This window comes from Balaenoptera borealis, assembly GCF_965194805.1.
Source record: "Balaenoptera borealis genome assembly, chromosome: 3".
NCBI lineage: Eukaryota > Metazoa > Chordata > Mammalia > Artiodactyla > Balaenopteridae > Balaenoptera > Balaenoptera borealis.
Window position 1 is genome coordinate 154,584,625 of NC_138866.1, and position 12,873 is coordinate 154,597,497.

Genomic DNA, 12,873 nt, shown 5'->3' on the forward strand with positions numbered 1-12,873 from the left:
ATGCAAAATAACAGCTTTCAAACTGCTCAGAGAGAAAAAATAAATAGGGTAATTTGCTCACCCAATATCATGAAGTTGCCCACATAAGAGAACACAATAAAAAGAAATGACATTGCTTCACACCCACCAGAATGACTAACAGGAAAGAGAGACAATAACAAGAATTAGGATATGGAAAAATTGGAACCCTCATACACTGCTGGTGGGAATGGAAAATGATGCAGCCACTTTGGAAAACAGTGGCAGTTCTTAAAAGTTTTCAAACATAGAGTTACTGTTTTTGACTCAGCAATTCTAGATATATGCCCAAGAAAAATGAAAATATATGTACACACAGAAACTTGTACATAGCAACAATATCCATAATAGTCAAAAGTGGAAACAAGCCAAATATCCATCAACTGATGCGTTAACAAAATGTGGTCTATCAATACAATATAACAGTATTTGGTCATAAAAAGGAAGTATTGATACATGCTAAAACATGGATAAACCTCAAAAACTTGATGCTAAGTGAAAAAGTCAGATATATTTTAGGCTGGTGAACTTTATGGTATGTAAATTATCTCAGTAAAGCTCAACAATTGGCACAGCAACTGTGTATACTATTGCAGGGGGAATGGAAGAACACAGAAGAAATAGAGGAAGGAACATAGGCTTCAAAAAAAGAGGAAGAGCCCATCTTGAAGAAAACATGACCCAGGAAATAGAAGAAAAGCCCCTGCAAATTTTTTGTGCTATAGAGCACGTAAGTGTATTCCTTTGTTCAGCAAATAGATGCTGTGGTGCTAGTATATGACATGCACCATTCTGGGCATTGGAGATAGAGCAGGGAGCAAGTTCTTCCTGTCCCAGAGCTTCCATTCTTGGGTATAAATGTGTAAGTACAAGGCAATTGATTCCATTGGACCTCTTCTGTCATGGAAGGGATATTGATTCATCCTCATGGAATAGACACATACTCTGGATGTGGATTTGTCTCCCTAGCCTTGTTTACTGCTTCACACAAGATTGCTTCTGCTCAAAGAACTCATTTCACAGCAAAACACATGGGGCACCAAGTATGAGGTCATGCTCAGAAAGGGAAAAATGGCCCCAGTAATAGCCAGGCTGTGATTTTTAACCTCTAAATATAAAAAATGCTCAGAATACAAGCCATACTCCTCCCTACCGCTTTTTCTCCCCCCACGTTCTTAAGGTGGAAGCTTGGGTCATTGATTTGAGACACTTGTCTTTTTCTAATACAAGTATTTAATGCTATAAATTTCCCTCTAAACTTGAGTACATCTCATGAATTCCATTGTGTACAATTAAAAATATTTTATAATTCTTCTTTCAACTTCCTCTTTGACCCAAGGATTATTTTTAAATGTACTGTTTAGCTTCCAAATATTTGGGAATTTTCAAGATATATTTTTGTAATTAGTTTCTAGTTGAATTTCATTGTGGTCAGAGAATAAAATTTGTATTCTAATTTAAAAAAACTTGTTGGTTTGCTTTATGGCTCAAAATATGGTCTGTCATGCTGAATATCATGTGTACTTGAAAAAAGTGTGTACTGTTCCAGGTAATGTGTTTTATAAATGTCAATTAGATCAAGTTGGTTGGTAGTATTTTTCAGCATTTTTATATATTTACAAATATTCTATCCACTTGTTCTGTCAATTAGTGACAGAAGAGTGTTGTAGTCTCCAACTATAATGATGGGTTTGTATTTCTCATTTCAGTTCTATCAATTTTTGCTTATGTATTCTAATACTTTGCTGTTACATATATGCATTTAGGATTGTGATAACTTTATAGGTGTCATAAAATATGCATAACACAAAATTTACCATTTTAACCACTTTAAGTGTACAGTTCAGTGGCATTAAGTACATTTACATTGTTGTGCAACTCTCACCACAATCCAGAACTTTTGCATCTTCCCAAAATGAAATTCTGTGCCCATTAAACAACTCCTTATTCTCCCCCTTCCCTGCCAAACACCATTCTATCCTCATGTAATACGGAGCATACAGTATTTGTCATTTTGTGACTTACCATTATGTCTTCAAAGTTCATCCATGTTGTAACATGTGTCAGAATTCATTCCTTTTTAAGGCTGTATAATATTCCGTTGTTTGTCCAGTCATCTGTTGATGGAAATTTGGGTTGTTTATGCCTTTTGGCTATTGTGAATAATGCTGCTGTGAACACTAGTATACAGACATCTGTTTGAATCCCTGTTTGAATTATTTTGGATATATGCCCAGAAGTGGGATTGTTGGATCATATGGTAGTTCTGTGTTTAATTTTTGAGGAATGTGTGATGTTTTCTTGATGAATTGACCCCTTTATTATCATGCAATGTTCCTCTTTATCCCTGGTAATATTCTTTGTTTTGAAGTCTACTTTTCTGCTATTAATATAGCCACTATTATACTAATGTTATACTATTTATTATTAGTGTTTGCTTAGTATATCTTCTTCCATCCTTTTACTTTTATAACATATCCATGTCTTTATATTTAATTGAATTCCTTCTAGATGCATATGTTGGGTTTTGATTTTTCATCTAATCTGACAATCTCTGCCTTTTAATTGGGGATTTTAGACCATTTACATTTAATATCACTAGTGATAGAATTGGATTTAAGTCTACCAGTTTGTTTGTTGTTTACATTTGTTCCATCTGTTCCTTGTCTTCTTTTTCATATTTTCCTGCCTGCTTTTGGATTAGTTGAATTAAAAAAAATTATTTTCAGCCATTTTTCCCCAAATATTTTTTTCAGATTCATACTCTTTCTCCTCTTTCTCTGAGACTCCAGTAATACAAATGTTAGATTTTTTGGTTATTGTCCCACAGGTTCCTGAGACACTGTTCTTCTTTTTTTTTTTTTAAGTCTATTTTCTCTCTGTTGTTCAGATTGGAAATTTCTATTGATTGGTCTTTGTGTTCACTGATTCTTTCCTCTACCATCTCCAATTTACTGTTGAGCCTGTCCAGAGAGTTTTTAATTTCAATTATCATATTTTTTAGTTATATAATTTCCCTTTCGTTCTTTTTTTATATCTTATATTTATTTGTTGTAATCTTCCTATTCTTTATTTAAGAGTGTACATAATTGCTTATTGAAGCATTTTTATCATGGCTGCTTTAAATCCTTGTCAGGTTAATTCCAACCTCCAAGTAATCTCAGTGTTGGTGCCTTTTGATTATCTTTTCTCATTCAGGTTGTGATTGCCCCAGTTCTTGGTGTGGCAAGTAAATTTGTACCCTGGGCATTTCTGGTATTGTGTTGCGAGACCTGTTTGATCTTTTTCCTGTTTAAATCCTTTATCTTTCTGGGTGTAGTGTGCAGGTCCAGCTCGGGGTGCATGCAAAGCTTCCTGTGGGGCTTTTTTGACTCCTCCCTGACAGTGGAGCGTTGGCTCATTGCCTTGTTGCAGGTGGATGTAACTTAATCCCAGGACCCCTTGTAGGACAAGCTGCTGTGATACGAACTACCTGTAGAGGGCCATGTGGCAGGGAGCAGTGGGCAGCCTGTAGGAGCTGAGGGCCTCAGTCCTATAACTGCAAGGAATTGAATTCTTCCAACAACCATGTGAGTTTGGAAGAAGGCCCCAAGATCCAGAAAGGAGCACAGCCCCACTGGCACTTGATTGCAGCCTGGTGAGGGCCTGAAACAGAGAATCCAGCTAAGCCACCCCAGACTCCTGATCCATGTGTGTTGTTTTAAACTATCCACATTTACAGCCACAGAAAACTGACATGCCCTTTCTGCTCTTTCTCGTTCCTCATGTTCCAGGTTTCCTTCCATTGTCATTTCCTTTCTGTTTGAAGAACTTCCTTTAGCATTTTTTTTTTCTTCAGTAGAGCAGGCCTGCTGACAACAAATTTCTTAGGTTTCCTTCATCTGAGAATTTCACCTTCATCCCTGAAACAGTTTTGCTGAATATAGAATTCTGGGTGACAGCTTTTTTCTCTCACACTTGAAAAATGCTTCCTTCTGGCATTCATGATTTTTAATGAGAAACATGCTGTCATAGGAATAGTTTTACTGTTCACATCAGGTAGCACATCATTTTTTTCTGGTGGCTTTCAAGATTTTTCCTTTGTCTTTAGTTTTCAGAAATTTAATTATGATGTATCCAGGCATGGATTTCTTTGGGTTTATCCTGTTTAGGGTTTGCTTCTTCAAATTTGGTAAGATTTCAGTCATTATTTCTTTAAATATTTTTTCAGCATTACACTCATTCTTCTCTCCCGCTGGGTCTCTGATGACATGAATGTTAGATTATTTTGTTATTGTCCCACATGTTTCTGAGATTCTATTCATTTTCAAAATCTATTCTCCCTCTGTTGAAATCAGATAATTTCAGTTTTTCTGTCTTCAGGTTCATTGATTCTTTCTGATGTCGTATCCCCCTGCTGTTCAGCCCATTCATTGAGTTTTTAAATTTCACTTATTTTTCATTTCTCAAGTTTTTATTGGTTCTTCTTAAGTCTTTTTCTTTGCCTAGAGTTTCTGTTTTTTCTCTTTTCTCAGTGTTAGTGTCTGTTTGGGAACATTTTTATGAGAGCTTCTATAAAATTCTCATCAGGTGATTATAGCATCTGTATCATCTTGATGTTGACGTCTGCTGATTGTTTTTTCCCATTTGAGTTGAGATTTTCCGGGTCTCAGTATGATGAGTAATTGTGGAATGTGCCAGGACAAATTGTGAGTTTATGAGATTCTGGTTTGCATTTCAATCTGCTTTTAGCAGGCGCTCAGCCTGTTTAGGTTCCAAGTGCATGGCCTGGCACACTTCTGTGGGCCATGCTTCAGACGCCAGTGTGGTTTGCAGTGCTGTCCTGCCCAGCCATGTGCTGCCCAGAGGCCAGCCTGAAACGAGAGCAGCATTTGACCTTGAGTTCAGTTCTCCAGTCTTCTGATGTGTTCATTCTGGTTGGTCATGCATGGGCTGCTTAGGGGTCTGCCCAGGACTTCATGCACAGATTTAAGTATCCCTGTCTCCTGCTCTGTTCTCTCTGTAATCCTCACCCCCTCTGATAGGGGGGGAGCAGGTGCTGCCTCCTTGTTCCTGTTTGCTTAGTGCACGTGGGGCTGTCACAGTCTCTGCAGCTGATGTGCTACTTGGTGGGGGGGAGACTACTTGTGTGCTGGCGTTTGCTTAGTGCAGAGCCGAAATGGTAATGGGGACCCCTCCACAGTGTGTGCAGTGCGGGGGGTATGGAGTGGGAGCTGCGCCTCTGCTCATATTAGTGTGGGACAGAATGGTCGACAGGGTTCACCCCAGAGTCTGCCCACAGTCCCATTGTGCTATTGGAAAGCAGGGGTGGTCACAGGGCTCCCCCTCAGTCTCCACGGCCCTACCCCACTGGGGAGGGGGGCCTCCTGGTCAGCGTAGGGCAGGGATGGTCACAGGGCTCTGCCTGCTATCCCTGTGGCTACAGTGTTGGGTAGGGGTGGGGGATGGAGTAGCTTTTTTGAGGTTTCATCTGGAGTAGAGTGGGTTCCATCCTGCAGGGCTGCCCTTTATCGAGGCTTTGGGCCAGAGAGAAGAGACTTTCCTTGGAGCTTGTTGGTCTGTGCTTGCTGGCATTTCTGGGTTGTGGACCCCTCCAACTCTCGGGCGAGAATCTGTAGGAGGAATGCCCTGCCTGCTTGGTCTTCAAATCAAGGTCCCTGCCGCCCACCTTCTCTTCTGCACCCCTCAGAGTCTTCTGCCAGCTGCTCTGTGTATCTGTGGAGAGTTTTGTTTGCAAACAGTATGAGGAATAGGGTGAAATGTGTATTTTGTCTGGAATTCACAGAAGCTGTGGATTATCTTTCATTGTGACTTAAAGTAAGAAAAGTCTTCTGTAGTTAACGTCCATTTTTGCCACTTCTGGTGGCCCACATTTCTTTGTTGACTGATTTTCTCTCTGTCGTCATATCCATGTAATAAAGAGTAAGTCTCCATTTTTGATGTTGGGCTATCTCCAGCTTTCAAGCCCCACTCCTTTCTTCCCTTTTGGCTCCACATCTGGGGAAAAGCCAGTAAGATAATGATGAGAAGACCTGGTTACTCGCTCCAGAATTGCCAGCAGGAAGTTCACAGTGTGTGAGCCCCAGCCCGAGGGCCTGAGCCCTTTCCTCAGCCCAGCGTCACTGGCCCTGCACTGCTCTTGCCATTTGGCCTGGCTGGCTGGCCCCTGCCCTCCTCTCCTCAGGAAAGCTCACGGGTAATAAATCTTCCCATATCTTCTTGGTGCCCGTGGCCTTACGAGTCTCAACATCTCAGCTCTCCCACCTCCGTGGGGTGACCGTCAGACACTCCTTCTGCCCCAAGGACTCTGTTAACATTTCTTGTAATGCATGTCTGCTGTCAGTGAATTCTATAAGATGTTGTTTGTTTGAAAATGTCATTGTTTTCCCACAATTTTTGACAGATATTTGCACTGAGTGTAGAACTCTGAGTTGACGGGTTTTCCTTTCAGCCACTGTGTTGTCTTTGCCCTGCACAGTTTCTGATCAGAAGTGTCCTGTAACTCTTATCTTTGCTCCTCTGTGTGTAATGTTCCCTCTTTCCTCCGGCTGCCTTCAAGCTTTTCTTTCTGTTTTCTTTAAAACAGTTTTTTTCCTCCAGTTTTATTGAGATATAATAGACATACAGCACTGTATAAGTTTAAGGTATATGGAATAATGATTTGACCTACACACACACCATGAAATGATGACCACTGTAAGTGTGGTGAACATCCATCATCTCATATAAATACAAAATAAAAGAAAAAGATAAAAATTTTTCTTGTGATTGACGACTCAGGATTTACTCTCCTAGCAACTTTCGTTTATAACGTAAGCAGCGTTACTTCTAGTCATCACATTGTAAAGCTTTTTTTCTTCTCATCTTTCAGCAGGTAGACCATGATGTGTATAGGTGTATGTGGGCCTTTTTCTGGTTGGTGTTGAGTTTTCTTTTTCTTTTCTTTTTTTTTGGTATTTATTCCTTTTAGAGTCCTCTGTATTCTTAGAGCTGTGGTTTAATGTTTATCCTTATTTTTGGAAAATTCTTGACTGTGACCTTCTTCAAATAGTTCTTCTCTTCAAATTCTCCCTCTTCTTCTGTCACTCCAGTTACGTGTATGTTCGACCATCTGGCGGTTCCTACAGGCCTGGAGTGCTCTGATTTGCTTTCACCACGTTATTATCCTTGTGTTTCAGTTCACTTAATTTCTATTGACCCATGCTCAAGCTGGTTGATTTTTCCAAAGTGATATTCATTCTACTCGTGTGCCTGTCACAAGAATTTTCCATTTCTGACATCATATAGTTTATTTCTAGCATTTCTGTTTTACTCTTTCTTATAGTTTTTATCTCTCTGGTGAAATTTCCCTACAGTTTCAATTATCTGGGTCATCAAATCTATTTCCATTGATTGCTTTATCTCTAGATTGTTTTCTCTTACTTATTATTTTTTTGAAACTAATTTTTTTGATTGTATGCTAGACCTCATGTGTACAAGGACAGTACAGACAGAGGTAAACTGTATTCACACCTGTGCTAGCATGCCTCTTCGGTCTGGGTTTTAGTGTGTGACGTTGAGTCAATTTAGTTAGGGGTTGAGCTGGATTTAGGTTTTGTTGTTTCATTGCTACTGTCAGTGCAGCTAAGGCTTCTACTTTCTCTAAATGTGGATGCTTTTCCCTTGTGCTTACGGGGATGCTGAGGTTCCAGGTGGTTTTTCTCAGTGATTCTGATGCTTCCTTCACCTGTAGATGTTCCTGCATTTCTGTGCGACCGAGGAGAGCTCTTGCCTCTCCTTCAGGGATAGAGGGCCACTACTTGTTTCTCAGCACGAAGTTTACGGTGAGAGGGGGATTCCTCTGATGTCTTGGTCCAGCTCATTCTTAGATCCTAAATCTCAGTGTGGTGCTTCCTGCCCCTCTTTCCCATGGCAACCCAAATCTGCCTTGTATCTGTGTTGATTCTGGACAGGAGTTTCCTGCTCCTCCTCCCTCTGCCTGGTATTGATCTAAGGTCCTGGGCCCTAAATGGTTTCTTGTCTTTCCTCAGAAGTAGGACATTTTACTCCTGCAGTAGTAATGGGTTTTTCCCTGTGTCCTTGGGGCAAGAGGTTTCTAACTTCTCTCCCAGAGGCAGATGGGTTTTGCCTCTCTGTCTTCGAAAGCAATGGATTTTTACCTGTGCCCTGTGGGTAGGAGGCTTTGGTGCCCTTCCCTCAGTTCATAGGAGGGATGGATCCGGGAAAGGGGTGGGTCCGTGCCCATCCTTCCCCGGCTCCTGCCCTGCTCCTAGTATTTCCCTTGCGAGCACTCTTGCTGGATGACTTAGCTGTTCCAAACGTACATGCAAGCCCACACTTGGCCTTTAAAGATTTGCTAACGTTTTAGCTGAGATCTCCACCCCCAAAGGCAGCCCCGTGTTTCTCCTGGTCTTCGCATAAGGGAACAGGTAGCAGCCGTGTTTCCCCTGGAGGCTCTGCCCCTCCTTTGGAAATCACTGTATTTGGTTGCCACGCAACCTCACATCTCTAATAGATTCAAGAAAGATGATAATTTTTGTAGACCTCCAGATTTTTCTCATTCTCATTCTCTACTTCCTACATGGAAGCAGAAATTAGATGTTTTAAATCAAAATTACAAACTTGCCTTCATTTATCTGCATTTATCAAGAACATTGCATGAATTTTTTTCCAATTATAAAATGACTTTCAAAGAGTTTCCCAGCCATATTTAGAAGCTAAAAGCTGTGAATGATCTGCTTTTCTTCTTATTTTGTAACCTAGTAACCAACATTATTAATGAATATCAAAGTTAAGTTTTTTTCCCTTTGAAAAAATTTGAGTCAACATATAGAAGGTTAACTTTTTTCTCTTTTCTTTGGAAATTCTGGAGTTACAGGCAGACCTCATTTTATTGTGCTTTGCTTTAGTGCACTTTGCAGTTACTGCATTTTTTAATAAATTGGAGGTTTCTGGCAACCCTGCGTCATCAGATGATGGTGAGCATTTTTTTAGCAATGAAGTATTTTTAATTAAGGTATGTACATTGTTTTTTTAGACATACTGCTATTGCACACTTAAGAGACTACAGTAGAGGGTAAACATAACTTTTATATGCACTGGGAAATCAAATAATCATGTGACTCGCTTTATTGCGATATTTGCTTCATTGCGGTGGTCTGAAATTGAACCTGCAATATCTCTGAGGTCGGTTGTATGCCGACATCTTCTTTTAAATTTATATAAACTGTCTGTAACCAATTAGGACAGTATCTCCTGTGGACTGTAATACACCTTATGATCTGATTTATTTTTCCTTTGTGTTAGGTCTGTTTATCTGGGCTGGTCAGTTCTGCAATGTGGACATAATGACAGAACATTTTTGTGATTATTTAATGTGCCAGCTTCTGTGGGTGTGTAACTAATCACTTCAGAGCTTAGTGACATAAAACAACCACTTACTTTAACAGGTACTGTGGATTGGAAATTTGGGCAAGGCACAGCAGAACGGTTTGTCTGTCCTGTCTGCCAGTGGGACTCAAGAGTGGGGACCAGAGCCACCTGGGGGCTTGTTCTCACACTTGGTGGGTCCTCTCCACAAGTCCCTCCGGGTGGTCTCTGGGGGTCTTTCCTACAGCGTGGAGGTTGGCCGCATGGACCTGGGTTCCCTGTCCTGACCTGGCTCTGAAGCCATCAGCATCATGTCCACCACAGTCCACTCACTGAGTCAGTGACGGGCCCCTCAACATCTGGGGAACAGACATAAATGCAGCTCTTAATAGGGGAGTGGGAAGGTTCAGGAGAAAAGCATGTAAAACTAAAATATTTTGGTGGACATTTTTAGAAAATATAATCTCCTGCAATTCATTTCCAAAGTCGTTCAAGAGATGAGGGAAAAGGGAAGGAAAAGAAGTTGTGTGGGAGCTGGCTGCGGTGACCCTGGAGCCCCTTCAGAGCACCTCAGAATTCGCTAGTTCCTGGTTCGTTGTGGCTAGGAGGGGACAATTTCTAGTTATTCCTTTGTCTGCAATATTGAGAAGCGTCTCTGTTAGTAGACTTTCCACTTTGTGTTTTTAAGCACTGGTTAGCCGTGTCCCTTTTAGGGCCATGCCGATTAGCTTTCCTCATCTACAGCTTTGCATCTCCTAGCCCTTCCACAGGTGGATGGTTGGAGGAGGCCGGAGAGCCTACATATTGACCCCCTTCACCCATTTCCCCTACCCTCCAACCCCCCCTCCCCTCTAGCAACCACCATTATGTTCTTTGTATCTATGAGTTTTATTTTGTTTGTTCATTTATTTTGTTTTTTAGATTCCACATGTAAGTGAAATCACACAGTATTTTCTTTTTCTCATTTAGTGTAATTCTCTTGAGGTCCATCAATATTGTTGCAAGTGGCAAGATTCCTTTCTTTTTTCTGGCTGGGTACTATATTCCATTGCATATATATACCACATCTTTAGTCATTCATCCATCAGTGAACCCTTAGATTTGCATATCTTGGCTATTGTAAAAAATGCTGCAATAAACGGGTAGAAGTATCTTTTTGAACTAGTATTTTCATTTTATTTAGATAAATACCTACTAGTGGAATTGCTTGATCATATGGTAGTTCTATCTTTAATATTTGAGGAACCTCCATACTGTTCTCCATAGTGGCTGCCCAATTTACATTCCCACTGACAGTGCACAAGGGTTCCCTTTTCTCTGCATCCTCACCAACACTTGTTATTTCTTGTCTTTTGTATGATGGCCTTTCTGACAGGTGGCAGGTGATATCTCATTGTGGTTTGTTGTTTGTTTGTTTGTTTTTTTTTGGTAGAGATAGAATTGAATCTGTGGATCACTTTGAATAGTATTGACATCTTTTTTTTTTAACATCTTTATTGGAGTGTAATTGCTTTTCAGTGGTGTGTTAGTTTCTGCTTTATAACAAAGTGAATCAGCTATACATATACATATATCCCCATATCTCCTCCCTCTTAACGTCTCCCTCCCACCCTCCCTATCCCACCCCTCTAGGTGGTCACGAAGCACCGAGCTGATCTCCCTGTGCTATGTGGCTGCTTCCCACTAGCTATCTATTTTGCATTTGGTAGTATATATAAGTCCATGCCATTCTCTCACTTCCTCCCAGCTTATCCTTCCCCCTCCCCATGTCCTCAAGTCCATTCTCTACGTCTATGTCTTTATTCCTGTCCTGCCCCTAGGTTCTTCAGAACCATTTTTTTTTTTAGATTCCATATATATGTATTAGCATATAGTATTTGTTTTTCTCTTTCTGACTTACTTCACTCTGTATGACAGACTCTAGGTCCATCCACCTCACTACAAATAACTCAATTTCATTTCCTTTTATGGCTGAGTAATACTCCATTGTGTATATGTGCCACATCTTCTTTATCCATTCATCTGTCAATGGACACTGAGGTTGCTTCCATGTCCTGGCTATTGTAAATAGAGCTGCAATGAACATTGTGGTACATGACTCTTTCAGAATTATGGTTTTCTCAGGGTATATGCCTAGTAGTGGGATTGCTGGGTCATTTGGTAGTTCTATTTTTAGTTTCTTAAGGAACCTCCATACTGTTCTCCATAGTGGCTGTATCAATTTACATTCCCACCAACAGTGCAAGAGGGTTCCCTTTTCTCCACACCCTCTCCAGCATTTATTGTTTGTAGATTTTTTGATGATGGCCATTCTGACTGGTGTGAGGTGATACCTCATTGTAGTTTTGATTTACATTTCTCTAATGATTAATGATGTTGAGCATCCTTTCATGTGTTTGTTTGCACTCTGTATATCTTCTTTGGAGAAATGTCTGTTTAGGTCTTCTGCCCATTTTTGGATTGGGTTGTTTGTTTTTTTGATATTGAGCTGCATGAGCTGCTTGTAAATTTTGGAGATTAATCCTTTGTCTGTTGCTTCATTTGCCAATATTTTCTCCCATTCTGAGGGTTGTCTTTTCGTCTTGTTTATGGTTTCCTTTGCTGTGCAAAAGCTTTTAAGTTTCATTGGGTCCCATTTGTTTATTTTTGTTTTTATTTCCATTTCTCTAGGAGGTGGGTCAAAAAGGATCTTGCTGTGATTTATGTCATAGAGTGTTCTGCCTATGTTTTCCTCTAAGAGTTTTATAGTGTCTGGCCTTACATTTAGGTCTTTAATCCATTTTGAGTTTATTTTTGTGTATGGTGTATGGAGTGTTCTAATTTCATTCTTTTACATGTAGCTGTCCAGTTTTCCCAGCACCACTTATTGAAGAGGCTGTCTTTTCTCCATTGTATATTCTTGCCTCCTTCATCAAAAATAAGGTGACCATATGTGCGTGTGTTTATCTCTGGGCTTTCTATCCTGTTCCATTGATCTATATTTCTGTTTTTGTGCCAGTACCATACTGTCTTGATTACTGTAGCTTTGTAGTATAGTCTGAAGTCATTGTGGTTTTAATTTGCATTTCCCTGATGATTAGTGATGTTGAGCATCTTTTCATGTGCCTGTTGGACATCTGTATGTCTTCTTTGGAAAAATATCTATTCAGATCCTCTGCCCATTTTTTAGATGGATTATTTGTTGTTTGGCTATTGAGGTGTTTGAGTTCTTTAATTATTTTGGATAGTAACCCCATATCAGATACATGATTTACAAATATTTTTCCCATTGTGTAGGTTGCCTTTTTTATTTTGTCGATGGTTTCTTTTGCTTTACAGAAGCTTTTTAGTTCAATGTAGTTCCATTTGTTTATTTTTGCTTTTGTTGCCTTTGCTTTTAGAGTCAGATCCAAAAAAATAATTGCCAAGACAGATATCAGGAGCTTATTGCCTATGTTTTCTTCTAGGAGTTTTATAGTTTCAAGTCTTACATTCAAGTCTTTAATC

General features: G+C 40.0%; 1 protein-coding gene across 17 annotated transcripts in view; it reads left to right on the top strand.

The window, feature by feature from the left end:
- Nucleotides 1-12,873, top strand: part of TM2D3 (TM2 domain containing 3) — a 190,475-nt gene that overhangs the window by 19,527 nt on the left and 158,075 nt on the right. Inside the window, exon 6 of one of the 17 annotated variants that reach the window (XM_082386105.1) lies at nt 615-10,302. The exons of the other annotated variants lie outside the window; for them this stretch is intronic. Coding sequence (XP_082242231.1) covers nt 615-642 — 28 coding nt within the window. The 3' untranslated portion in view covers nt 643-10,302. Of the gene's footprint in view, nt 1-614; nt 10,303-12,873 lie in introns of those variants that run through there. 17 annotated transcript variants of the gene reach the window in all.